The 23,774-nt window shown below is 46.3% G+C and overlaps 1 protein-coding gene across 1 annotated transcript in view; it reads left to right on the top strand.

Annotated features, from left to right (window-relative positions):
• VDAC1 (voltage dependent anion channel 1) overlaps positions 1 to 23,774 on the top strand; it is a 53,467-nt gene that overhangs the window by 7,142 nt on the left and 22,551 nt on the right. The window contains 2 exon segments of the mRNA XM_038772097.1: positions 21,074 to 21,143; positions 23,615 to 23,664. Coding sequence (XP_038628025.1) covers positions 21,077 to 21,143; positions 23,615 to 23,664 — 117 coding nt within the window. The 5' untranslated portion in view covers positions 21,074 to 21,076.

Below are 23,774 nucleotides of genomic sequence, written 5' to 3'. Positions count from 1 at the left end.
CTTGGCGGATGGGCAGAGGGAGGGCATTCCAGGCCCGGGGGATGACGTGGGCCAGGGGTTGATGGCGGGACAGGCGAGAGCGAGGTACGGTGAGGAGATTAGCGGCGGAGGAGCGGAGGGTGCGGGCTGGGCTGTAGAAGGAGAGAATGGAGGTGACGTAGGAGGGGGCGAGGTGATGGACAGCCTTGAAAGCCAGGGTGAGGAGTTTCTGCCTGATGCGCAGATTGATTGGTAGCCACTGGAGATTTTTGAGGAGGGGAGTAATATGCCCAGAGCGTTTCTGGACAAAGATAATCCGGGCAGCAGCATGAAGTATGGATTGAAGTGGAGAGAGACACGAGGATGGGAGATCAGAGAGAAGGCTGATGCAGTAGTCCAGACGGGATAGGATGAGAGCTTGAATGAGCAGGGTAGCGGTATGGATGAAGAGGAAAGGGCGGATCTTGGTGATGTTGGGGAGCTGAGACCGGCAGGTTTTGGTGACGGCTTGGATGTGAGGGGTGAGTGAGAGAGCGGAGTCGAAGATGACACCAAGGTTGCGGGCTTGTGAGACGGGAAGGATGGTAGTGCCGTCAACAGAGATGGGAAAGTCAGGGAGAGGGCAAGGTTTGGGAGGGAAGACAAGGAGTTCAGTCTTTGACATGTTGAGTTTATCATATCATGTTGTCTGATATGAAGGGGGCAGGAGTTCCAGACCAGAGGGAAGACATGGGCAAGGGGCTGGTGGAAAGAGAAAAGAGATCGATCTACAGTAAGCAGGTTGGTTCTAGAGAAGTAAATGTGCGGGCTGGGTTGTAGTAGGAAATCAGTGAGGCAACATTGGAGAGGGAGGGGTGATTGAGTTCAAAGAGTTTCTTTTTGAGGTGGAGATGGATGGGCAACCACTGGAGGTTCTTGAGTGTGGATTGAACATGCTTTTGGTTTATTAGCTCTTTGAGAACAGGAAATGTGTGTCCTGCTCCTCTTGTATTCTCCCCACCAATGATCAATAGTATTTGAGTGCCTATTAATTGAACTAATTCTATTGTACTCTCTTAAGTGCTTAGAACAGTCACTTAAGAGAGTACAATAGAATTAGTATCAATTTATCAGTGGAATTTATTGAGCTCTTCCTGTGTGCCTAGCACTGTACTAAGTGCTTGGAAGAATACGAAAGAGTTGGAGACATGTTCCCAGCCCACAAGAAGCTTACAGTATAGAGCAGGCATAATATCTGCCTTCAAGGAGCTTGTGATTGAATAGGGAAGACAGACAAAAACGTAAAGTACAGGTAGTAATGAGGAATTGAGTATAACGAGAATGCATGTAAGTGCTAGAGGAGTGGGAGGTGAGTGCTTAGGTGATTCGGAAGTGCTGAGAGGCCAAGAGTGGGGAAATAGGGTGGGACAATGAGAGATTAATCAGGGATGGCCTCCTGAAGGAGATGTCACTTCAGAAGGGCTTTGAAGAGGGAGTGAGTAGATGATGGTGTTTGTTAAAAGCTTACTACATCTCAACCACTGTTCTAAGCACTGGGGTAGACACAAGCTAATCAGGTTGGATGCAGTCCCTGTCCCACATGGAGTTCACAGTCTTAATACCCATTTTTCAGATGAGGTAACTGAGGCACAGAGAAGTGAAGTGACTTGCCTGAGTTCATACAGCAGACAAATGGCAGAGCTGGGATTAGAACCCAGGTCCTCTGACTCTGAGGCCTGTGTTCTATCCACTAGATCATACTGCTTCTCAGTAGATGCGAAGGGGGTGGGAGTTCCAGGTAGAAGGAAGGGCATGAGCAAGAAGTTGAAGGCTGGAGAGGAGAATGAGGCGTGGTGAGTAAGGTGATTTGAGAGGAACAAGGCCTTCTAGTGAGGGTGTGGTGGAGAAGAGCAAAGATAAGTAGGAGGGAGAAATCTAATTCGGTGCCCTAAAGCCGATGGGGAGGCGATGCTGCTTGATGGAGAAAGGGATGGACAACCATTGGGGATTTTGAGAAGTGGGGAGTTGCATGCAGAAAGATTTTTTTCTAATGGTATATGTTAATCCCTTACTATGTGCTGGGCACTCTTCTAAGCACTGAGGTGGATACCAGCTGATCCAATTGGACACAGTCCCTGTCCCACATGGGACTCTCAGTCTTAATCCCCACTGAGGTACCTGAGGCCCAGAGAAGTGAAGTGACTTGCCCAAGGTAACACAGCAGGCAGGTGGTGAAGCTGGGATTAGAACCCAGTTCCTTCTGACTCCCAGGCCCATGCTCTATCTACTAGGTCATGCTGCTTCTCATTTGTGACTGATGAAGTAGTAGTGGGGTTGGGCTATGACAAGCGCTTGGATCAGCGTGGTGGCGGTTTGGTTGGAGTTGAAGGGGTGGATTCTGCAAATGTTGAGAGGAAAAGCCAATGAGAAGTAGCAATGGAAAGAGCACGGGCTTGAGAGTCAGAGGTCATGGGTTCAAATCCCGGCTCCGCCACTTAGTTGTGTGACTTTGGGCAAGTCACTTCACTTCTCTGGGCCTCAGTTCCCTCATCTGTAAAATGGGGATTAAGACTGTGAGCCCCACGTGGGACAACCTGATCACCGTGTATCTTCCCCAGTGCTTAGAATAGTGCTTTGCACATAGTAAGCGCTTAACAAATGCCCTTATTATTATATGGCCTCAGAACACGCAGTGATTACTCAGGTCGAGAAAGTAGAAGGCTCGGTATTATCAATCTATCAATTGTATTTATTGAGCGTTTACTGTGTGCAGAGCACCATAGTAAGTGCTTGGGAGGACGTGGACTGTTTCCAGCCAGATTGACTTAAATCTATGTGGTGCAGGATCTGGCTTAACAAATGCCATTAAAAAAACCTACCAAAAAATAGTGGGGGGGTGTTGTCCATGGGGGCACCCCCGTAGACTGTAAGCTAGGCGGGGAATGTATCTGTTATTTTTTTATATTGTACTCTCCCAAGCGCTTAGTACAGTGCTTTGTACAGAGTAAGCACTTCATAAATACGGTTGACTACAGTATAACACTATGACAATTGGTAGACCTGTTCCATTGTTTGAAGCAAACAGTCTAGCTCACGGGGTTGACTGGCAGGTACACATTAACTCAGCTTCCCGCCGGTAGGTGAACTTCACCTTTTTGGCTTTCCAAATGCAAATGCGGTCTGGATGAAAGGATTTTGATGAAATTTTTGGCCTGCAGGAATCCTGTGGCATTCTCCAGTCTTTCCTTCAAGAGGCCTTCCCACACTCAGCCCTTTCTTTCCCCTTTCCATCCTCCCCTCTACGTCGACTCTGAACTTGGCTGTGTTCCCATTCTGATGCTCACCCCAGCCCCACAACACTTAGGTGAATATTCTTATATTCTATTTCCCCTACCCCTAATCTACTTTAGTGTCTTTGTGCCCTATAGAGCTTCTGGGCAAGGATCATATTTGTCAACTCTGAATTATACTTTCCCAAGCGCTTCGTACCGTGCTCCGCAACAGAATAAGCACTCAAGTGCCATATACCATTGATTGATTGGTACAAAAGTGAATTAAAAAGGATGGGGCACTCTCTTTAAATTCGTGTTAATGGAATTCTCCTTGTTTCAAAGAACCATGGCTCTGTAGAAACAAGACATGGACCAGAATGTCAATCAATCGATTATAACTATTGAGCACTTACTGTGTGCAGAGCACTGTATTAAGCACTTGGGAGAGTACTATATAGCAGAGTTGGTAGACATGTTCCCTGCCAACAATGAGCATTTGAACTTCCAAGTACTCTACATAATAATAATAATAATAATGGTATTAAGCATGTACTATGTGCCAGCCCTGTACTAAGCGCTGGGGTAGATAACAAGCTAATCAGGTTGGACCCAGTCCCTGTCCCACATGGGGCTCAGAGGAAAACAGGTATTTGATCCCTGTATTTCAGATGAGGAAACTGAGGCCCAGCAAAATTGTGACTTACCCAAGGTCACACAGCAGGCAAGTGGTAGAGCTGGAATTAGAGCACGGGTCCTCTGACTCCCAGGCCCATGCTCTTTCTAGATCACCTGACAGGCACTTTAGCAGTCTCTCGCTCCCCAGAATTTCCATCTGGTTGCCATAAGAAATTGTTAATTTCAGGTACATGACTGCATCCCATCTTCCCTGAGCAAATGAAGATTAGCTGAAGTTGAAGTTCAAAGTTCAAGGATCAATTAATCAATAATATTTATTGAGCATGTATTGTATGTAGAGGAGGTGGTGTCTAATTCTGGGAGCAAAGCACATTTGTTTGCAAGTGTGTGATTTACAGTAAATGTAGACTGTGAGCCCACTGTTTGGTAGGGACTGTCTCTATATGTTGCCAACTTGTACTTCCCAAGCGCTTAGTACAGTGCTCTGCACACAGTAAGTGCTCAATAAATACGATTGATTGATTGATTGATTACAGTAAATGTACCTACAGATTATCATTGTCATTCAACTGATCAAAACCCCGAGATGGCACCAAGTGTAGTAAACTCATGACACTGAAATTGGCAATGACTTTATTAAAAAAAAATAGCACCGTGTAGGTTCTTGAATTGCCAACCAGCCTCTTTGTCCCTTAGATTCTTGTGTAGAATTGGCCAGTTGTAGGGCTCTTTGTCCAATGCATTTTGATATCTTACACAGTGTGTTTTGATACGTTCACTTGAGCCCGTTGTTGAGTAGGGACCGTCTCTATATGTTGCCGACTTGTACTTCCCAAGTGCTTAGTGCAGTGCTCTGCACACAGTAAGCGCTCAATAAATATGACTGAATGAATGAATGAATCCAGTTGCACAAGGTCATAATGTAAATCGTACTATTTGATAAACAGCCCCAGGAGAAGAGTTAATTTTTAATATTTATTAAGAACACACTGTAAAATACTGATCTTTTGGAACAGTTTGAGAAAATGATAGTCAAACCATCTAACCTTCCCCATCCAGCTCCCTCTCACTTCTGCGTTGTCTGTTCACTTGAGTCTTTGGGCCTTTGATATTCATTCCACCCTCAGCCCCACAGCACTTATGAATATACCTATAAATTGCATTAGAAATTATTTATTTACATTAATGTCTATCTCTCCCTCTAGACTGTAAGCTTATCTTGGGCAAGGAACGTGTCTACCAACTCTGTTGTTATCAATTTGAGCGTTTACCGTATGCAGAGCCCTGTTCTAAGCATTTGGGAGAGTACAATATAACAGTTACACTATATTGTATAGCATACTCGCCCAAGCACTTACTGTAGTGCTTTGAACACTCAATAAACACCAGTGATTGATTCTTCTTCTTCAAGTGCCGTTGAGTCATTTTCAATCCTTTTCAGAACATCCCGTCTTTTATCTTAAATTCGTTCTGGTATGGGTAGCCATAGAGTTTTCTTGGTAAAGATTTGGAAGTGGTTTACCATTGTCTTCTTCCGCTCAGTAAAAACTTGAGTCCCTGCTGTTGTCTTTAATCATCTGCCTTTGACTCTTTCCTATGCCTCTGATGCCAAGCACAGGTGAATTGACTTTGTTTGATGCTTCAGCCTATATTTTTCCATTGTGGGTAGCCCTATATGGCATAGCTCTAAGCTTGATTAGCATACATAAAGTCTCCTGCCATGATTAGGCGTCTATTCATAGGACAGAATGATTGATTAACCCGAGGCAAATGTCAGAATGATCACACATTCATTCATTCAATCATATTTATTGAGCACTTTGTGCAGAGCACTGTATTAAGCACTTGTGTTAGTCCAGTACAATAGGGTGGGCAAGGATTGTGTCTTCTCTTAAAATCGATCTGTAGTATTCATTGAGCACCTTACTGCAGGCAGAGCACTGTGCAACAAAGCAGAGACGATCCCCACCCTCAAAGAGCTTACAGTGTACTTTCCCAAACACTCCTGTACAGTGCTCTGCACAAGGTGTTCAATAAAGATCTTTGTTGAATGTCTTTCTGGGGCAAATACAGGCTTTTGGTCCTTGGGAACCAGCATTTGCTGTGTCCAGAACACTGTGCTAAGTGCTTGGGGGAAACCCTGGTTAGGGACACGTTCAACTTGACTGTCTTGCTGGAAGGCGGGGGCACTGGTTTGGATGCCAGGCCCGGAGTTAGTCTTGGTCACTGATTCACAGGCTCTGCTCAATCAATCAATCATATTTGTTGAGCATTTACTGCATGCAGAGCACTGTACTAAGTGCTTGGGAGAGTACTTCATTCCACGGAAACTGCGCTCTCAAAGGTCACCAATGACCTCCTGCTTGCCAAATCCAACGGCTCATACTCTGTCCTAATCCTCCTCGACCTCTCAGCTGCCTTTGACACTGTGGACCACCCCCTTCTCCTCAACACGTTATCTGACCTTGGCTTCACAGACTCTGTCCTCTCCTGGTTCTCCTCTTATCTCTCCGGTCGTTCTTTCTCAGTCTCTTTTGCAGGGTCCTCCTCCCCCTCCCATCCTCTTACTGTGGGGGTTCCCCAAGGTTCAGTGCTTGGTCCCCTTCTGTTCTCAATATACACTCACTCCCTTGGTGACCTCATTCGCTCCCACGGCTTCAACTATCATCTCTACGCTGATGACACCCAGATCTACATCTCTGCCCCTGCTCTCTCCCCCTCCCTCCAGGCTTGCATCTCCTCCTGCCTTCAGGACATCTCCATCTGGATGTCCGCCCGCCACCTAAAGCTCAACATGTCGAAGACTGAGCTCCTTGTCTTCCCTCCCAAACCTTGTCCTCTCCCTGACTTTCCCATCTCTGTTGACGGCACTACCATCCTTCCCGTCTCACAAGCCCGCAACCTTGGTGTCATCCTCGACTCCGCTCTCTCATTCACCCCTCACATCCAAGCCGTCACCAAAACCTGCCGGTCTCAGCTCCGCAACATCGCCAAGATCCGCCCTTTCCTCTCCATCCAAACCGCTACCCTGCTCATTCAAGCTCTCATCCTATCCCGTCTGGACTACTGCACTAGCCTTCTCTCTGATCTCCCATCCTCGTGTCTCTCTCCACTTCAATCCATACTTCATGCTGCTGCCTGGATTATCTTTGTCCAGAAACGCTCTGGACATATTACTCCCCTCCTCAAAAACCTCCAATGGCTACCGATCAATCTGCGCATCAGGCAGAAACTCCTCACCCTGGGCTTCAAGGCTCTCCATCACCTCGCCCCCTCCTACCTCACCTCCCTTCTCTCCTTCTACTGCCCAGCCCGCACCCTCCGCTCCTCCACCACTAATCTCACTGTACCTCGCTCTCGCCTGTCCCGCCATCGACCCCCGGCCCAAGTCATCCCCCATGCCTGGAATGCCCTCCCTCTGCCCCTCCGCCAAGCTAGCTCTCTTCCTCCCTTCAAGGCCCAGCTGAGAGCTCACCTCCTCCAGGAGGCCTTCCCAGACTGAGCCCCTTCTTTCCTCTCCCCCTCGTCCCCCTCTCCATCCCCCCGTCTTGCCTCCCTCCCTTCCCCACAGCACCTGTATATATGTATATATGGTTGTACATATTTATTACTCTATTTATTTATTTATTTATTTATTTTACTTGTACATTTCTATCCTACTTATTTTATTTTGTTGGTATGTTTGGTTCTGTTCTCTGTCTCCCCCTTTTAGACTGTGAGCCCACTGTTGGGTAGGGACTGTCTCTATGTGATGCCAATTTGTACTTCCCAAGCGCTTAGTACAGTGCTCTGCACATAGTAAGCGCTCAATAAATACGATTGATTGATTGATTGATACTTGGGACAGTTTACAGTATAACAATGTAGCAGACACATTCTCTGCCCACAGTGATCTTACAGTTTAGGGGGGAAACAGACATTAATATAAATAAATAAATTACGGATCTGTACATAAGTGCTGTGGGGCTGAGAGGTAGTGCAGGGAGGGGGTGAATAAAGGGAGCAAGAAGTCAGGGCAGTGCAGACTTGATCAGAAAAGGAAATGGGAAATGAGAGCCTAGTCAGGGAAGGCTTCTAAGAGGAGATGTGTCTTCAATAAGGCTTTGAAGCAGGGGAGAGTAATTGTTTGGATATGAAGAGGGAGGGTGTTCCAGGCCAGAGGCAGGATGTAGGCAAGATAAACAAGATTGAGGTATAGTGAGTAGGTTGGCATTGGAGAAGTGAAGCTGGCAGGCTGGGTTGTAGGAGAGTAGCAGGGGGCCAGGTGATTGAGTGCTGTAAAACCGATGATAGGGAGTTTCTAGTTGATGCAGTTGATGAACAACCACTGGAGGTTCTTGAGGAGTGGGGAAACATGGAACATTTTTGTAGGAAGATGGTCTGGGCAGCAGAGTGAAGCATGGACTGGAGTGAGGAGAGACAGGAGGCAAGGAGGTCAGCAAGGAGGCTGACAGTAATCAAGATAGGATAAGATGAATGCTTGGATTAACGTGGTAGCCATTTGGATGGAGAGGAAAGAGAGGATTTTAGCGATGTTGTGAAGTTTGAACTGACTGGATTTTAGCAATAGATTGAATATATGGGTTGAATGAGAGAGAGGAGTCAAGGATAACACCAAGGTTACGGGCTTGTGAGACAGGAAGGATGGTGGTGCCACCTACAGCATTGGATAGGGTTTGGGTGGGAAGATAAGGAGTTCTGTTTTGGACATGTTAAGCTTGAGGTGAAGGGAGGACGTCCAAGGAGGCCCCCGGTTCCTCCCCCTCCTCCTTCCCTCACCCCCAACGATCTGGCCTCCTACTTCATTAACAAAATTAAATCCATCAGGTCTGACCTCCCCAAAGTCTCTTCCCCACTTTCTCCATCCCCCCGGCTCTCGACACTCTCTGCTACTCTCCCATCCTTCCCAGCAGTATCCTCAGAGGAGCTCTCCTCCCTCCTCTCAAGTGCTACTCCGGCCACCTGTGCTTCTGACCCCATTCCCTCTCATCTCATGAAATCTCTCGCTCCATCCCTTCTCCCCTCCTTAACGTCCATCTTCAACCGCTCACTCTCCACTGGTTCCTTCCCCTCTGTCTTCAAACATGCCCATGTCTCTCCCATTTTAAAAAAACCCTCTCTTGACCCCACCTCACCTTCTAGTTATCGCCCCATATCCCTCCTACCATTCCTTTCCAAACTCCTTGAACGAGTTGTCTACACTCGCTGCCTAGAATTCCTCAACAACAACTCTCTCCTCGACCCCCTCCAGTCTGGCTTCCGTCCCCTACATTCCATGGAAACTGCCCTCTCAAAGGTCACCAATGACCTCCTGCTTGCCAAATCCAACGGCTCCTACTCTGTCCTAATCCTCCTCGACCTCTCAGCTGCCTTTGACACTGTGGACCACCCCCTTCTTCTCAACACGGTATCTGACTTTGGCTCCACAGACTCCGTCCTCTCCTGGTTCTCCTTTTATCTCTCCGGTCGTTCTTTCTCAGTCTCTTTTGCAGGCTCCTCCTCCCCCTCCCATCCCCTTACTGTGGGGGTTTCCCAAGGCTCAGTGCTTGGTCCCCTTCTGTTCTCGATCAACACGCACTCCCTTGGTGACCTCATTCATTCCCACGGCTTCAACTATCATCTCTACGCTGATGACACCGAGATCTACATCTCTGCCCCTGCTCTCTCCCCCTCTCTCCAGGCTCGCATCTCCTCCTGCCTTCAGGACATCTCCATTTGGATGTCTGCCCGCCACCTAAAGCTCAACATGTCGAAGACTGAACTCCTTGTCTTCCCTCCCAAACCTTGCCCTCTCCCTGACTTTCCCATCTCTGTTGACGGCACTACCATCCTTCCCATCTCACAAGCCCGCAACCTTGGTGTCATCCTCGACTCCGCTCTCTCACTCACCCCTCACATTCAAGCCGTCACCAAAACCTGCCGGTCTCAGCTCCACAACATTGCCAAGATCCGCCCTTTCCTCTTCATCCATACCGCTACCCTGCTCATTCAAGCTCTCATCCTATCCCATCTGGACTACTGCATCACCCTTCTCTCTGATCTCCCATCCTCGTGTCTCTCTCCACTTCAATCCATACTTCATGCTGCTGCCCGGATTATCTTTGTCCAGAAACGCTCTGGGCATATTACTCCCCTCCTCAAAAATCTCCAGTGGCTACCAGTCAATCTGCGCATCAGGCAGAAACTCCTCACCCTGGGCTTCGAGGCTCTCCATCACCTCGCCCCCTCCTACGTCACCTCCCTTCTCTCCTTCTCCAGCCCAGCCCGCACCCTCCGCTCCTCCGCCGCTAATCTCCTCACCGTACCTCGCTCTCGCCTGTCCCGCCATCGACCCCTGGCCCACGTCATCCCCCGGGCCTGGAATGCCCTCCCTCTGCCCATCCGCCAAGCTAGGTCTCTTCCTCCCTTCAAGGCCCTACTGAGAGCTCACCTCCTCCAGGAGGCCTTCCCAGACTGAGCCCCTTCCTTCCTCTCCCCCTCGTCCCCCTCTCCATCCCCCCCATCTTACCTCCTTCCCTTCCCCACAGCACCTGTATATATGTATATATGTTTGTACATATTTATTACTCTATTTATTTATTTATTTTATTTGTACATATCTATTCTATGTATTTTATTTTGTTAGTATGTTTGGTTTTGTTCTCTGTCTCCCCCTTTTAGACTGTGAGCCCACTGTTGGGTAGGGACTGTCTCTATATGTTGCCAATTTGTACTTCCCAAGCGCTTAGTACAGTGCTCTGCACATAGTAAGCGCTCAATAAATACGATTGATGATGATGATGATGATGATGATGAAGTAGAGATATCTTGAAGGCAGGAGGAAACTGGAGACTGCAGAGGGCTGGAGATGTAGATATGGTAATCATCCACAAAGAGGATAAGCCATTTGAGTGAATGAATTCTCCAAGCGAGTGGGTTTAGATGGAGAATAGGAGTGGACCCAGAACTGAACCTTGAAGTACACCCACAGTTAAGGGGTGGGAGGTAGAGGAGGAGCCCACAAAAGAGATTGAGAATGGGGGTCCAGAGAGATAGGAGGAGAACCAGGATAGGACAGTGTCAGGGAAGTGGAGGTTGGGTAATGTTTCTAGGAGAAGGGGATGTTCAGCAGTGTTAAAGGCAGCCGAGATGTTGAGGAAGGTTAGCATGGAGTAGAGGCTGTTGGATTTGGCCCTTTGAGAAGGTGGTTTCTGTGGAGTGAAGTCGACGGAAGCCAGATTTGAGGGCTTCAAGGAGGGAATTGGAGGAAAGGAGCATGAGATAGTGGGTGTAGACAACTTGCTAAAGGAGCTTGGAGAAGATTGGTAGGAGGGAGATGAAGTGATAATGAGAGGGAGCTGTGAGGTCAAAGGAAGTTTCTTTAGGATGGGGAGACATGGTCATGTTTGCAAGTAGTAGGGAAGAATGCCTTTGGAGCGCAAACAGTTGAAGATGGTGGTTAGGGAGGGAAGAAGGAAGAGGGCAAATGTTTGATAGGGTGCAAAGTAATGGGGTTGGATACACAGTGGAGGGGGTGGATTTTGAGAGAAGGCAAGAGACCTCATTTTGAGATTCTGCTGGGAAGGTTGGAAGACTTGAAGAAGGGGCAGAAGAAAGGAGGGACTGAAGGGGGCAGGGGAAATGCATATGTTGCATTTCATTCATTCAGTCATATTTATTGAGCACCTACTATATGCCGAGCACTGTACTAAGCACTTGGAAAGTACAATTTGGCAACAGATAGAGACAATCCCTACCCAACAATGGGCACACAGTCTAGAAGATAATAATAATTATGGTATTGGTTAAGAGCTTACTATGTGCCGAGCACTGGTCTAAACGCTGGGGTAGATACAACGTAATCAGGTTGTCCCACGTGGGGCTCACAGTCTTAATCCCCATTGTACAGATGAGGTAACTGAGGCACAGAGAAGTTAAGTGGCTTGCCCAAGGCCACACAGCAGACAAGTGGCAGAGCTGGGTTTAGAACCCACGTCCTCTGACTCCCAAGCCCGTGCTCTTTCCACTGAGCCACGCTGCATTTGTCTGTACCTCAGGTTACTGATCTGTAAAATGAGGGGTGCATGTCCCATTGTATCCTCTTTGACCCTCCTGATATCTCTAGGGCCTGATTCCGGCAGAAGAGACTGTTACATTCCTGATGCAAGGTACAGTCGATTCTAAATGATCTGTGGTTGGGGCTTGCGGTAGAAAAGGGACACAGGTTACATGGGTGTTTGAAAACCCCAGATACTCTGAAAGCTTCTGCTTGGGTAGTGGCCTCTCCCTTTTCTCCAGACCCCCACTTTCAGGAATGCCCAAGAAGTAGAGAAGCAGTCAGTGGAAAGAGCATGGGCTTTGGAGTCAGAGGTCATGGGTTCAAATCCCGGCTCCACCAATTGCCAGTTGTGTGACTTTGAGCAAGTCACTTAATTTCTCTATACCTCCGTTACCTCGTCTGTAAAATGGGGATTAAGACTGTGAGCCCCCCGTGGGAGAACCTGATCACCTTGTAACCTCCCCAGCGTTTAGAACATTGCTTTGCACATAGTAAGTTCTTAATAAATGCTATTATTATTATTATTAAGTAGCAAGATGGAACTGACTGCAAGCTCCTTGAGGGCAGGGGTCATGTCCACCAACTCTATTGTGCTCTCCTAGGCACTTAGTGTTCTGCCCATAGTAAGTGCTCAGTAAATACCACTGACTGACTGAGCTTTCCTGTCAAACCCTGGCTGGTTGGCCTCTCCCAACCCACTGGAGGTGCTGAGAAGCTGTGAAATGCTCAAAGGGCAAACTCGAAGGGCAAGCAGAAGGAAGAAACAAGATAGACTGCATGCAAATAAATGCAAGCAAGCTGAATTACAGTTCTTTACTCTCAGGGTTTTACTTTGGTATTCGAAGTATATGGTAAACCACGGGATAACAGTGGTGCATTAAGTGAACCAGAGAAGAGATAAATCACTTAATACGTGGCTTAGAATTTTGAGTCGCCCCCCAACCCCCCACCTTGTAAGAGAAATGTAGATGCAAGGTAGTTGCAGTGCTTTTCATTTAATTAGGTGCTGAAAGGGAAACTGCCCCCTGAACAAAGATTACCATCTAGGGATGATTAAATATTGGGAACATTTAATTATTATTTTGAAGCAAGGCTTGACTGTAGAAAGAAAGATTCAGTAGTTAAACCTTTTTAAAATGGAGGAGCCACATTTAATAGTCGTAATAGTATTTATTTGGCGCTTCTTTGGCAGAGCACTGGACTGAGTGCAGGAAGAGATTCCACAGGTGGCATTAGGTGTGCTCTCCCGTCCGCCCCCCCCCCCCCCATCTAAGAATAGCTCTTGAATCCACATTTAACCTTACAAGCAGCATTTATTGAGCTCCTACCTAGCTTCTAATAGTACAAGAGAACTGTATTAGGGGCACGGGGCAGCGGAATGCCCTGTAGATTAAAAAATGATGGAAAAACAGATTAATCGGAGCTTTCTGTTGGTGGTTATTTATCCCAAGAGGTTTTGAAGGCATTTCTGAGGGGCAGGGCCTTATCAACCTCTGAAGAACAGGTCGGGCCCTATTCCTTCTCTCACTGAAGGCTGTGGGAGGTCTGACCAGGCAAGGGGACCTGAACCCTGCTTTCTAGCTGGGGCCACATTCTATCCCTGCTGTTGGGCAGGCGGGTGGACATAGCACATCGCAAGTGCATTTTGACGTGGGAGGATTAAGTGATTGGTCAAGGTCAGAGGGTGGAGGAAGTGGAATAGAATGGTGATTACCTGTGACCCAGGGGGAGATAACATGTGATACCACTTGACTGATGTGTGACCTAAGGCAAGGCACTTCTCTGTGCCTTAGTTTCTTCAACTGTAAGATGAGAATTTGGTGCTCTCCTGCTTAGACTGTGAGCACCATGCGAGTCAGGGACTGGGTCCAACCTGATTAACCTCTATCTACCGCACAGCTTAGAACAGTGTTTGACACATAATAAGCCTTATTATGGTCACATCTCCTCCAAGAGGTTTTCCCTGATTAAGCCTTCTCTTCTCCAGCTCCCTTTCCCTGTTGTGTCATTTGCGCACTTGCATCTGTGACCTTTGGGCATTTGGTATTCATCCTACTGCCAACCTCATGGCACTTAAGTACATATCTGTAAATTATATATTATAATTTATATTAATGTCTGTCTTCCCATGTCGACCACAAGTTCATCATGGGCAGGGAACATGTCTACCAACTCTGTTATACTACTCTCCCAAGCGCTTAGTACAATGCTCACATACAATAAGCGCTCAGTAAGTTCCATTGATGATGCTTTACAAATGCCCTAATTATTAAACATCACTATTACTTAGCCACTCTGGGTCTGTTTCCTCATTGGCAAAATTGGGGTAAAATAACTGATCTCTCACATTCTTAGGTCCTGAACCCCCAGTGGGACAGGGACTATGTCTGTCCTGATCTCTGCACACAGTAAGCGCTTAAATAAGATTGAATGAATTAACTTGTATTCCAGGTAGATGGTCTTCCGCCTTTTCTCCCTCCCTCCTCTTCCTTCTTGCTGGTTTGGCAGGCCAACGCACTGGCACTCAAGGCACTTATTCCCCCTCTAGACTGTAAGCTCATCTACCTACCCTGTTATAGAATACTATTATAGTGTAGATTACATAATAACGGAGTACCGCACTCAGTAGATGCTCAATAAATGTGGTTGATTGATATAATCCCAGAGCTTGGCAGAGTAAATGCTTAATTAATTGTTATTATAGTTATTAGTACTGACTCTCCAGACTTGGCTCGACGGTTCAGGCTTGCCAGTAATCCTCACACCTCACTTTAGCAGCAGTCCTTTTTTCACTTGGATTTCCCAGTGGCCCTGCTCAATGCAGCCCCACATCCTACCTCACTAGAGTCCCGTGCTTCAAACCTTGGTCCTGACATGCTTCCCCTGTTTGAGGCCAGAGGAGCCCAATGAACGCAGACTGGGAAAGAGTCATGAAGATCTTTGTTCTCACTAGATCTGCTGCCAGATTCATTTAGATTTGGGGTTTGTCATGTACACTAGTGGTTTGTGACCAAAATGGTGAGGTCTGCCTTGACTTTGAAGCACTGGTAAGGAGAAACAAACTCACTGTGCTGCCACTTAGACTGTGAGCCCAGTGAGAGGGAGGGATCTCATTAATGTGCTTAGTGGAAAGAGCATGTGCCTAGGAGTCAGAGGCCCTAAGTTCTCATCTAGGTTCTGCCAGTGGTCTGTATTTTGACCTTGGGCCAGTCGCTTAACTTCTCTGTGTCTTTTTTCTTGTCTGTAAAATGGGGATTAATACTGTGAGCCCTATGTGAGACAAAGACAGCGTCCAACCTGATTAGATTGTATCTACCCCATGCTTGGCTTAGAAGGACCATAGCCTAGTGGATAGAGCATGGGCCTGCCTGGGAGTCAGAAGGATCTCAGTTATAATCTAGGCCCCACCACTTGTCTGCTGTATGACCTTGGGCAAGTCACTTCACTTCTCTGGACCCTGTTACCTCATCTGCAAAATGGGGATTAATTCTGTGAGCGCTCTGTGAGACAGGGACTGTGTCCAACCTGATTAATATGTATCTACTCATTCATTCATTCAATTGTATTTATTGAGTGCTTACTGTGTGCAGAGCACTGTACTAAGCACTTGCGAAGTACAAGTTGGCAACACATAGAGACGGTCCCTACCCAACAGTGGGCTCACAGTCTAGAAGGGTGAGACAGAGAACAAAACAAAACATATTAACAAAATAAAATAAATAGAATACATATGTACAAATAAAATAAATAAATAGCGTAATAAATACGTACAAACATATATACATATATACAGGTGCTGTGGGGAGGGGAAGGAGGTAAGGCCGGGGGGGAGGGGGACGGGGAGAGGAAGGGGGGGAGAGGAAGGAGAGGGCTCAGTCTGGGAAAGCCTCCTGGAGGAGGTGAGCTCTCAGTAGGGCCTTGAAGGGAGGAAGAGAGCTAGCTTGGCGGATGTGCGGAGGGAGGGCATTCCAGGCCAGGGGGATGACGTGGGCCGGGGATCGACGGCGGGACAGGCGAGAACGAGGGATGGTGAGGAGATTAGCGGCAGAGGAGTGGAGAGTTTGGGCTGGGCTGTAGAAGGAGAGAAGAGAGGAGAGGTAGGAGGGGGCGAGGTGATGGAGAGCCTTGAAGCCAAGGGTGAGGAGTTTCTGCCTGATGCCTAGGTTGATTGGTAGCCACTGGAGATTTTTGAGGAGGGGAGTAACATGCCCAGAGCATTTCTGGACAAAGACAATCCGGGCAGCAGCGTGAAGTATTGATTGGAATAGGGAGAGACAGGAGGATGGGAGATCGGAGAGGAGGCTGATACAGTAATCCAGATGGGATAGGATGAGAGCTTGAACGAGCAGCGTATCGGTTTGGATGGAGAGGAAAGAGCAGATCTTGGCAATGTTGCGGAGGTGAGACCGGCAGGTTTTGCTGACGTCTTGGATGTGAGGGGTGAACGAGAGAGCGGAGTCGAGGATGACACCAAGGTTGCAGGCTTGTGGGACGGGAAGGATGGTAGTGCCGTCAACAGTGATGGGAAAGTCAGGGAGAGGGCAGGGTTTGGAAGGGAAAACAAGGAGTTCAGTCTTGGACATGTTGAGTTTTAGGTGGCAGTCAGACATCCAGATGGAGATGTCCTGAAGGCAGGAGGACATGCGAGCCTGGAGGGAGGGAGAGAGAGCTGGGGCAGAAATGTAGATTTGGGTGTCGTCAGCATAGAGATGATAGTTGAAGCCGTGGAAGCGAATGAGGTCACCAAGGGAGTGAGTGTAGATCGAGAACAGAAGGGGACCAAGAACTGAACCTTGAGGAACCCCTCCAGTATGTAGTACAGAGCCTGGCTGATAGTAAGGGCTTAACAAATACCATTTAAGAAAGAAAAAGAAAAGCACTTAACAAATATCATAAAGGAAGACTTTAAAGCAAGCAGTGTGTAGAGAATCAGAGTGTTTGGAGTAGAGCATTATTTGGGCTGAGAAAGTTTTTTAATGGAAATTGCTAAGCACTTTGGTAGTAAGGAAAACATAGTGGGAGATACAAGATCATCAGATTGGACACAGTCCCTGCTCCACGTGGAACTTGCAGTCTAAGTGGAAGAGAAAACAGATATTTAGCCCCCATTTTACTGTTGAGAAAATGGAGGCTCAGGGTGATTAAGTTACTCTGAGGGTCACACAGCAAGCCATTGCCAGAGCTGGGACTTGAACCCAGGTTTCTGAACTCTCAGCCCCATGCTCTTTCCATGCCTAAGGCAGGGAAAGGAAGTGTAGCATTTCTAGAAGTGAGTTGAGAGGGAATCTTTCCCCTGGAATTGTTTGACAGAAGTGTTTATTCCATATATCTCCCCACTCAGCATCTCTGGAAAGCACTGGAGCTCCTCTTTGCAGATTAGGACCCGGAGGCTCAGAGAGGGACATTGAATTGCCTAAGGTCACTCAGCACAATGGAGGCCAACCTAGCAGGCATTCCACCCAACTATCCATCCTGCTTCTGTGAAATCTGAATAATTCTTCTCCTTCCAAGACCCCTGTCTTTCTCTTAAGGCAGCTGAAAGTAAATTGAGATAATCCCAGAAGAGTGAAAGTAATTTTGGGGTTATAAAAAATCAAAGGTGGGGTCCTTACTTATTATCGCTCCCTCCAGAAAGCTGAGTGATAATCTTATGTAGAAGCATTCTTTGGACAGGTTTTGCTTTGTTTGAAGGTTCAGCGGTATCCTCTGACTCATTTTAGTTATGGAGTGTGCGTATGGGGAAGAAAGGGGGCGTTTTGGGAAACCCCATGTTACGACTGTCCATCCTTTCCTTGGGGGAAAGATTACAAGCACAAATCCTAACCAATGGGACCAGCCTGATTTTTGGAGAGGACTTTTGTCCTGACTCTTCACCCTTCACCTTTGACCCTCAGTAGTTATTTCAGTGGTAATTTATCGTACTCTCTAGGGATTTTAGGTCGTCAACCACCCCATCTCTGTAGTCCAACTTGGTGGTGGTGCTTTCCCTTGAGGCTTCCTAAATCTTATCTTCCTCTTCTCTCCTCTATGCTTCTGGCCTGAGCTCATCTTAGTGACCAGCCTTTGTTATTAATAATTAATAAATAGTATTAACAATAATAATAATGCATATGTGCTTACTACATCCTCAACTCCCTCTCCCTCCTATGTCACCTATGCACTTGGATCTGTATCCTCTAAGCATTTGATATTCACCCCACCCTCAACCCCATAGCACTTATGTACATATTTGTAATTTACTTATATTAATGTCTGTCCCCCGCATCTAGACTGTAAGCTTCTTGTGGGCAGGGAACATGTAGTTATGGCGGAATGGTGAAGGCGCTGACTTTGAAATTCACTGGGATGTTCCCATGTCGTTTCGTAACCTGCTGACTATGGATCGATTTGCTCTCTAGAGAAGTAGTGTGGCCTAGTGGAAAGAGCATTAGCCTGAGAGTCAGAGAACCTGATTTTTAATCTTGGCTCCACCACTTACCTGCTGTGTGACTGAGGGTGTGTCATTTAACTTCTCTGAGCCTCAGTTCCCTCATCTGCAAAATGAGGATTTGTTGTCTGTTTTCCGTCATACTTAGACTGTGAGCCCCATGTGGGCTCAAATCTTGTATTTACCCCAGTGCAAGGCACATATTAAATGCTTAATAAATGCTACAATTATTAATCCTATTGCATTATACCCTTCCAACCACTTAGTACAGTGGTCTGCACATGATAAGTGCTCAATAAATGACATTGATTGTTTGAGTTGAAACACGCCTACTTAGTCCAAGCACAGGTCAATAAGAGATTGGCTTGATATGGAGTAACACTGCCTTCAAGAATGTAACCTTGAACTAGACTATAAGCTCTCTGTGGGCAGGGAACATATCCGTCAACTTTGTAGTGCACTCTCCCAAGTGCGTAGTACAGTGTTGTGCATGTAGTAAGCGCTCAATAAATAACACTGATTCATTGAACACAGTGAAAGGAGACCCATGGACGGGCCTGATCCACAAACTGTATTTTGATCGCTCAGGAGTGTACCCGGCTGGATTTATCCGTTCTGTAATTGGGCCCAAAGCGATGCTTCCAGATTCTGTCAGAGGCCGTTTATAAACGTATCTGATTGCAATCTGCGACTTGAGAGAACTGTAGAGGAGAACACAGAGAAAACAAGCAGGGGTGAGGCTTTGATTTTGGACAGATCTACCTGGCACAAAGTACACTGACTCAGGAGGTGTCGGTGACCCTTATCTGTGTGGATCCTCTCCCATGGCTCAACTTTAACTGCACTGTTGTAGACACTAATTATCTAAGTCCCACTCCAGTCAAGGTACAACCTGATTATCTTGTTTAATAATGATGGCATTTGTTAAGCGCTTACTATGTGCCAAGCACTTGTATCTACCATTGTGCTTGTAACAGTGCTTAGCACAGAGTAAACACTTAACAAATACCACCCATATTGTCATCATTAGTACTAAGTCCTTTGATAAACTCATCATCGTCTTTAGGCACTCCATCGGTTCTCTCCCTCTTACCCTGACCTTTTTACTTTCCCATTACACCCCAGCCCTCATACTTGGCTCCACCAACAACTCACTGGGCCTCTGTCTTATCTCTTTCACCATTGACTCCTGGCTCACATCTCTTGCCCTGCAACTTCCTGCTACTTCATATCACACAGTCCACTACTCTCTCCATCTTCAAAGCCAGTAGACATTATATTAAAAGTACAGGTAGCGGAAGGAACAGAATATAAGGTAGATGCCTAAGTGCTGTGGAGTTGGGTTGATTGTATGCTTGTTGTGGGCAGGGAATATGTCTGTTTATTGTTGTATTGTACTCTCCCAAGCACTGAGTAAAGTGTTCTGCACACAGTAAGCGCTCAGTAAATATGATTGAATGAGTGAATCTAAGTGCTTAAGGAGTACACACTCAAGTGCAAAGGTAGTGGATAAGGGAAGGATTCTAGGGTGGGAAGATGGGAAATTAGTCAGGGAAGACTTCCTAGTAGGGCGTTGAAGATAGGGAGGATGGCAGTCTGTTGGATTTGCCAAGGGATTGAATTCCAAGCAGGAGGGAGGGTGTGAGCAAGGGGTTTGAGGGTGATAGTGAAGAGATCGAAGTCTAGAATGTAGGTTGGTGTTAGAGAAGCAAAGTGAGTAGACTGAGTTGTAAATTCATCTCCTCAAGGAGGCCTTACCTAATTAATCCCTTATCTCCCCACCCTATTTTCCCTCTCTCACTGAAATGTTGATTGTGTGCTCCTTGAGGTCAGGGATCATGTCTGCTAGCTACTGCATTCACTCATTCAATCTGTGTGCCGAGAACTGTACTAAGCCCATGGGAGAGTACAATATAACAATAAACAGACACATTTCCTGCTGAGAGTACAATATAACAATAAACATTCCCTGCACACAGGAGCTTTCAGGCTAGAGAGGGAGACAGACATTAGTGTAAATAAATAAATTGCAGATATGAACATAAGTGCTGTGGGGCTGGGAGGGGAGGATGAATAAAGGGAGCAAGTCAGGGCAATGCAGAAGGGAATGGGAGAAGAGGAAAGGAGGGCTTAGTCAGGGAAGGCTTCTTGGAGGAGATGTGCCTTGAATAAGGTTTTGAAGTGGGGGAGAGTAATTTTGGGAAGGAGGGCGTTCCAGGCCAGAGGCAGGATGTGGGCGAGGAGTCGGCGGCAAGGTAGATGAGATCGAGGTACAGTAAGAAGGTTAACATTAGAGGAGCGAAGTGTGTTCTCCCAAGCACTTAATACTCTGTTCTGCACTGAGTAAACACTTAAAAAATACACTTAAATACACTAAACACTTAAAGAAATTGATTGATAAGGTCAGTGGCATGTGACAGACACTGAATTTGGGTGTATGTGATGGAAAGTCAAGTCTTTCTCCCTTAATCAGCCAGTGGCATTTATTGAGCACTTACTATACACCAAACATTGTATTAAGTATTTGGGAGAGTAAGGAGCTTCATGGACTTTTGGTATTTTTTCTTCGGATTCTGAACTGCAAGGAATATGAAAGCTGAATTGCTTTCTAAGAAAACATCACTTCAAAGTGGTAGTGAAAGAACACTTTTGTAAGAAGCTTACTTGGTAATAGTGGCAGTAAAAAACGTCTCATTTGAGTTCCTCTGTAACAGTAAAAATGTCCTATCTGTTTTTCCACAGAAAATGGCTGTGCCCCCTGCTTATGCTGACCTAGGAAAAGCTGCCAGAGATGTGTTTACCAAGGGTTATGGTGAGCGTCTCCTGGAACTCGCTGCCTGAGGCCAGAGTCCTTGTTCTTTAATACTTTTATTCCAGATGCACAGATGCAAGTCATCTGATTACCTGGAAACTAGCCTGGGAACTTTTTGTCTTTCGGTCTCCCCTGTTAGATTATAAGCTCCTTGAGGACAGGGAACAATCTTGTCACCAACCTTTTTCCCCACGACCTGCCTCTGGCCTGAAACACCCTCCCTCCTCAAATCTGGCAGGCAATCACTCTCTGCCCCACTTCAAAGCCTTATTGAAGTCAGACCTCCTCCAAGAGGCCTTCCCTGACTAAGCCTTCCTTTTCTCTTCTCCCACTTGATTCTGTGTCACCCTGACTTGCTCACTTTATTCATCCCCCCTCCCAGCCCCACAGTACTATGTACATCTCTGTAATTTATTTATTTGTAGACTGTGGTCTGTAGACTGTAGTCTTCTGGACTGTGAGCCCACTGTTGGGTAGGGACTGTCTCTATATGTTGCCAACTTGTACTTCCCAAGCGCTTAGTACAGTGCTGTGCACACAGTAAGCACTCAGTAAATACTATTGATTGATTGATTTGTATTAATGTCTGTCCCCCCCTCTAGACTGTAAGCTCACTGTGGTCGGCGAATGTGTTTGTTATATTGTACTCTTCAAAGCTCTTAGTACAGTGCTCTGCACACAGTAAGAGCTCAATAAGTACAGTTGATGACTGACTGATTGAGGGCCTTGCTGCTAGTGGACACCCCAACCGCTTAGCACTTTCTTTATCCCCAGTCCCCTAGTTGATACTGTTAATGGAAGCCAAGCATTCCACATCTCCTGCAACTGGTTGGTGTCCAAGCCCCGAATGAGATAGGTACTGTGCTCGGAAAATGAACCCTTAACCTGTGGGTGGAATGTTAAAATTTTACCCTTCTGTGTCAGCAAACTGGCAGCCACACCTAGAGTAAAATCTAGACCTTGAGCAAACTTTTCCCAGTGTGTTTTCCCTCTCGGAGAAGTACCCCTGACCCATTCATTCATTCATCAGCTCAGTCAGAGCACTGTACTAAGCGCTTGGGAGAGTACAATATAACAATAAACAGACATATTCCTTGTCCACCTTGAGCTTACAGCCTAAAGGAGGAGACAGATATGAATAGAAATAATGGATATGTTCCTAAGTACTCTGGGACTGAGGGTGGGATGGATGAATGTCAGGTACCCAAAGGGTACACATTCAAGTGCAGAGAAAATATACTTGATTGGATCTTCATGGTCATAGGGTGCAAACGTACCAGAGAGTATCAGGGTGAAGTATTCATAGGTAGAGTCACACCATTAGAAATGTCATCGTGAAAGACAGTTCCTCTTGCTCCCTAAACCTTTCAACAGCACAACCGAAAAGACATGCTATTGAAAATGTGTAAAGCTGCAATCAGTAAGTGAATGGCATTTATCATCCTTGATGATATTTTTTGAGCTCTTACCATGTGCAGAGCACTGTACTAAGCTCTGGGGGGAGTACAGTACAACAGATTTGGCAGACACCTTCCCTAACTACAGTGAGCTTAAAGACGAGAGGGTGAGATGGACATTAATATAAATAAATTATAGATAAATACATATGTGCTGTGGGCTGAGTGTCAGGTGAATTCCAGATGCCCAAAGGGGACAGATCAAAGTGCATTGATGACACAGAAGGGAGAGGGAGTCGAGGAAAGGAGGGCTTAATTGGGGAAGGCCTCTTTTTCAGTGAGAGCAATAACGACTTCTCTGGGAAGGCAAGTTGGTGTGTTTTTTAATATTTAGCAGTTGTTTCCCCGCATAAGAAAATGTGCCTTCTTAAGTCTAGGCCTTCCTTAGGCACATGACAGTGATTGTGTCTACCAACTGTGTTGTATTATAATAATAATGATGGTATTTGTTAAGTGATTACTATGCATCAAGCACTGTTCTAAGCGCAGAGGGAGATACAAGGTAATCAGTTTGTCCCATGTGGGGCTCACAGTCTTTAAACCCCATTTTACAGTTGAGGTAACTGAGGCACAGAGCCATTACGCGACTTGCCCGAAGTCACACAGCTGACAAGTGGTGGAGCCGGGATTAGAACCCACGACCTCTGACTCCTAAACCTGTGCTCTTTCCACTGAGCCACACTTAGTTCAGTGCTGTACACACACTAAGTGTTCAAAAAATGCCACTGATTGATAGAGAGGGTCCAATTACCAAACCATAAGAATTTCCTTTGACTAGGATTTTTAAGGCAGAAATAGCAACATTAAAGTGTTTTTTTTTCAGGGCTTACACTCCATAGCAACTGTTAAATAATTACATAATGGTCACTGTGCATACAGTTTTTAGAAACGAGGAGTTAAGCATTGTCCAAAGATAAATCTGATTTTAAAGAAGAGGTAGGAGACCAGCAGAGAACAGAAATGTTAGTTATAAGTCTTTCTCCAATGTTAATTCAATCTTCTTTCTCTTTCTAGGGTTCGGCTTAATAAAACTGGATTTAAAAACAAAATCAGAGAATGGACTGGTAAGTTGTTGAACCTGCAGATAAGGTTGTGTTTTAGGTAGGGAGGATGCAGAGTTTGTGGAAATACTGTGAAATGGAGGGCCTGGAGTCTAATTACTGCCACTAGCCTG

The sequence above is a fragment of the Tachyglossus aculeatus genome, chromosome X1, assembly GCF_015852505.1.
Source record: "Tachyglossus aculeatus isolate mTacAcu1 chromosome X1, mTacAcu1.pri, whole genome shotgun sequence".
Taxonomy (NCBI): Eukaryota; Metazoa; Chordata; class Mammalia; order Monotremata; family Tachyglossidae; genus Tachyglossus; species Tachyglossus aculeatus.
The sequence above is the reverse complement of the archived record's forward strand: the minus strand, read 5'-3'. Positions and strand labels throughout refer to the sequence as shown.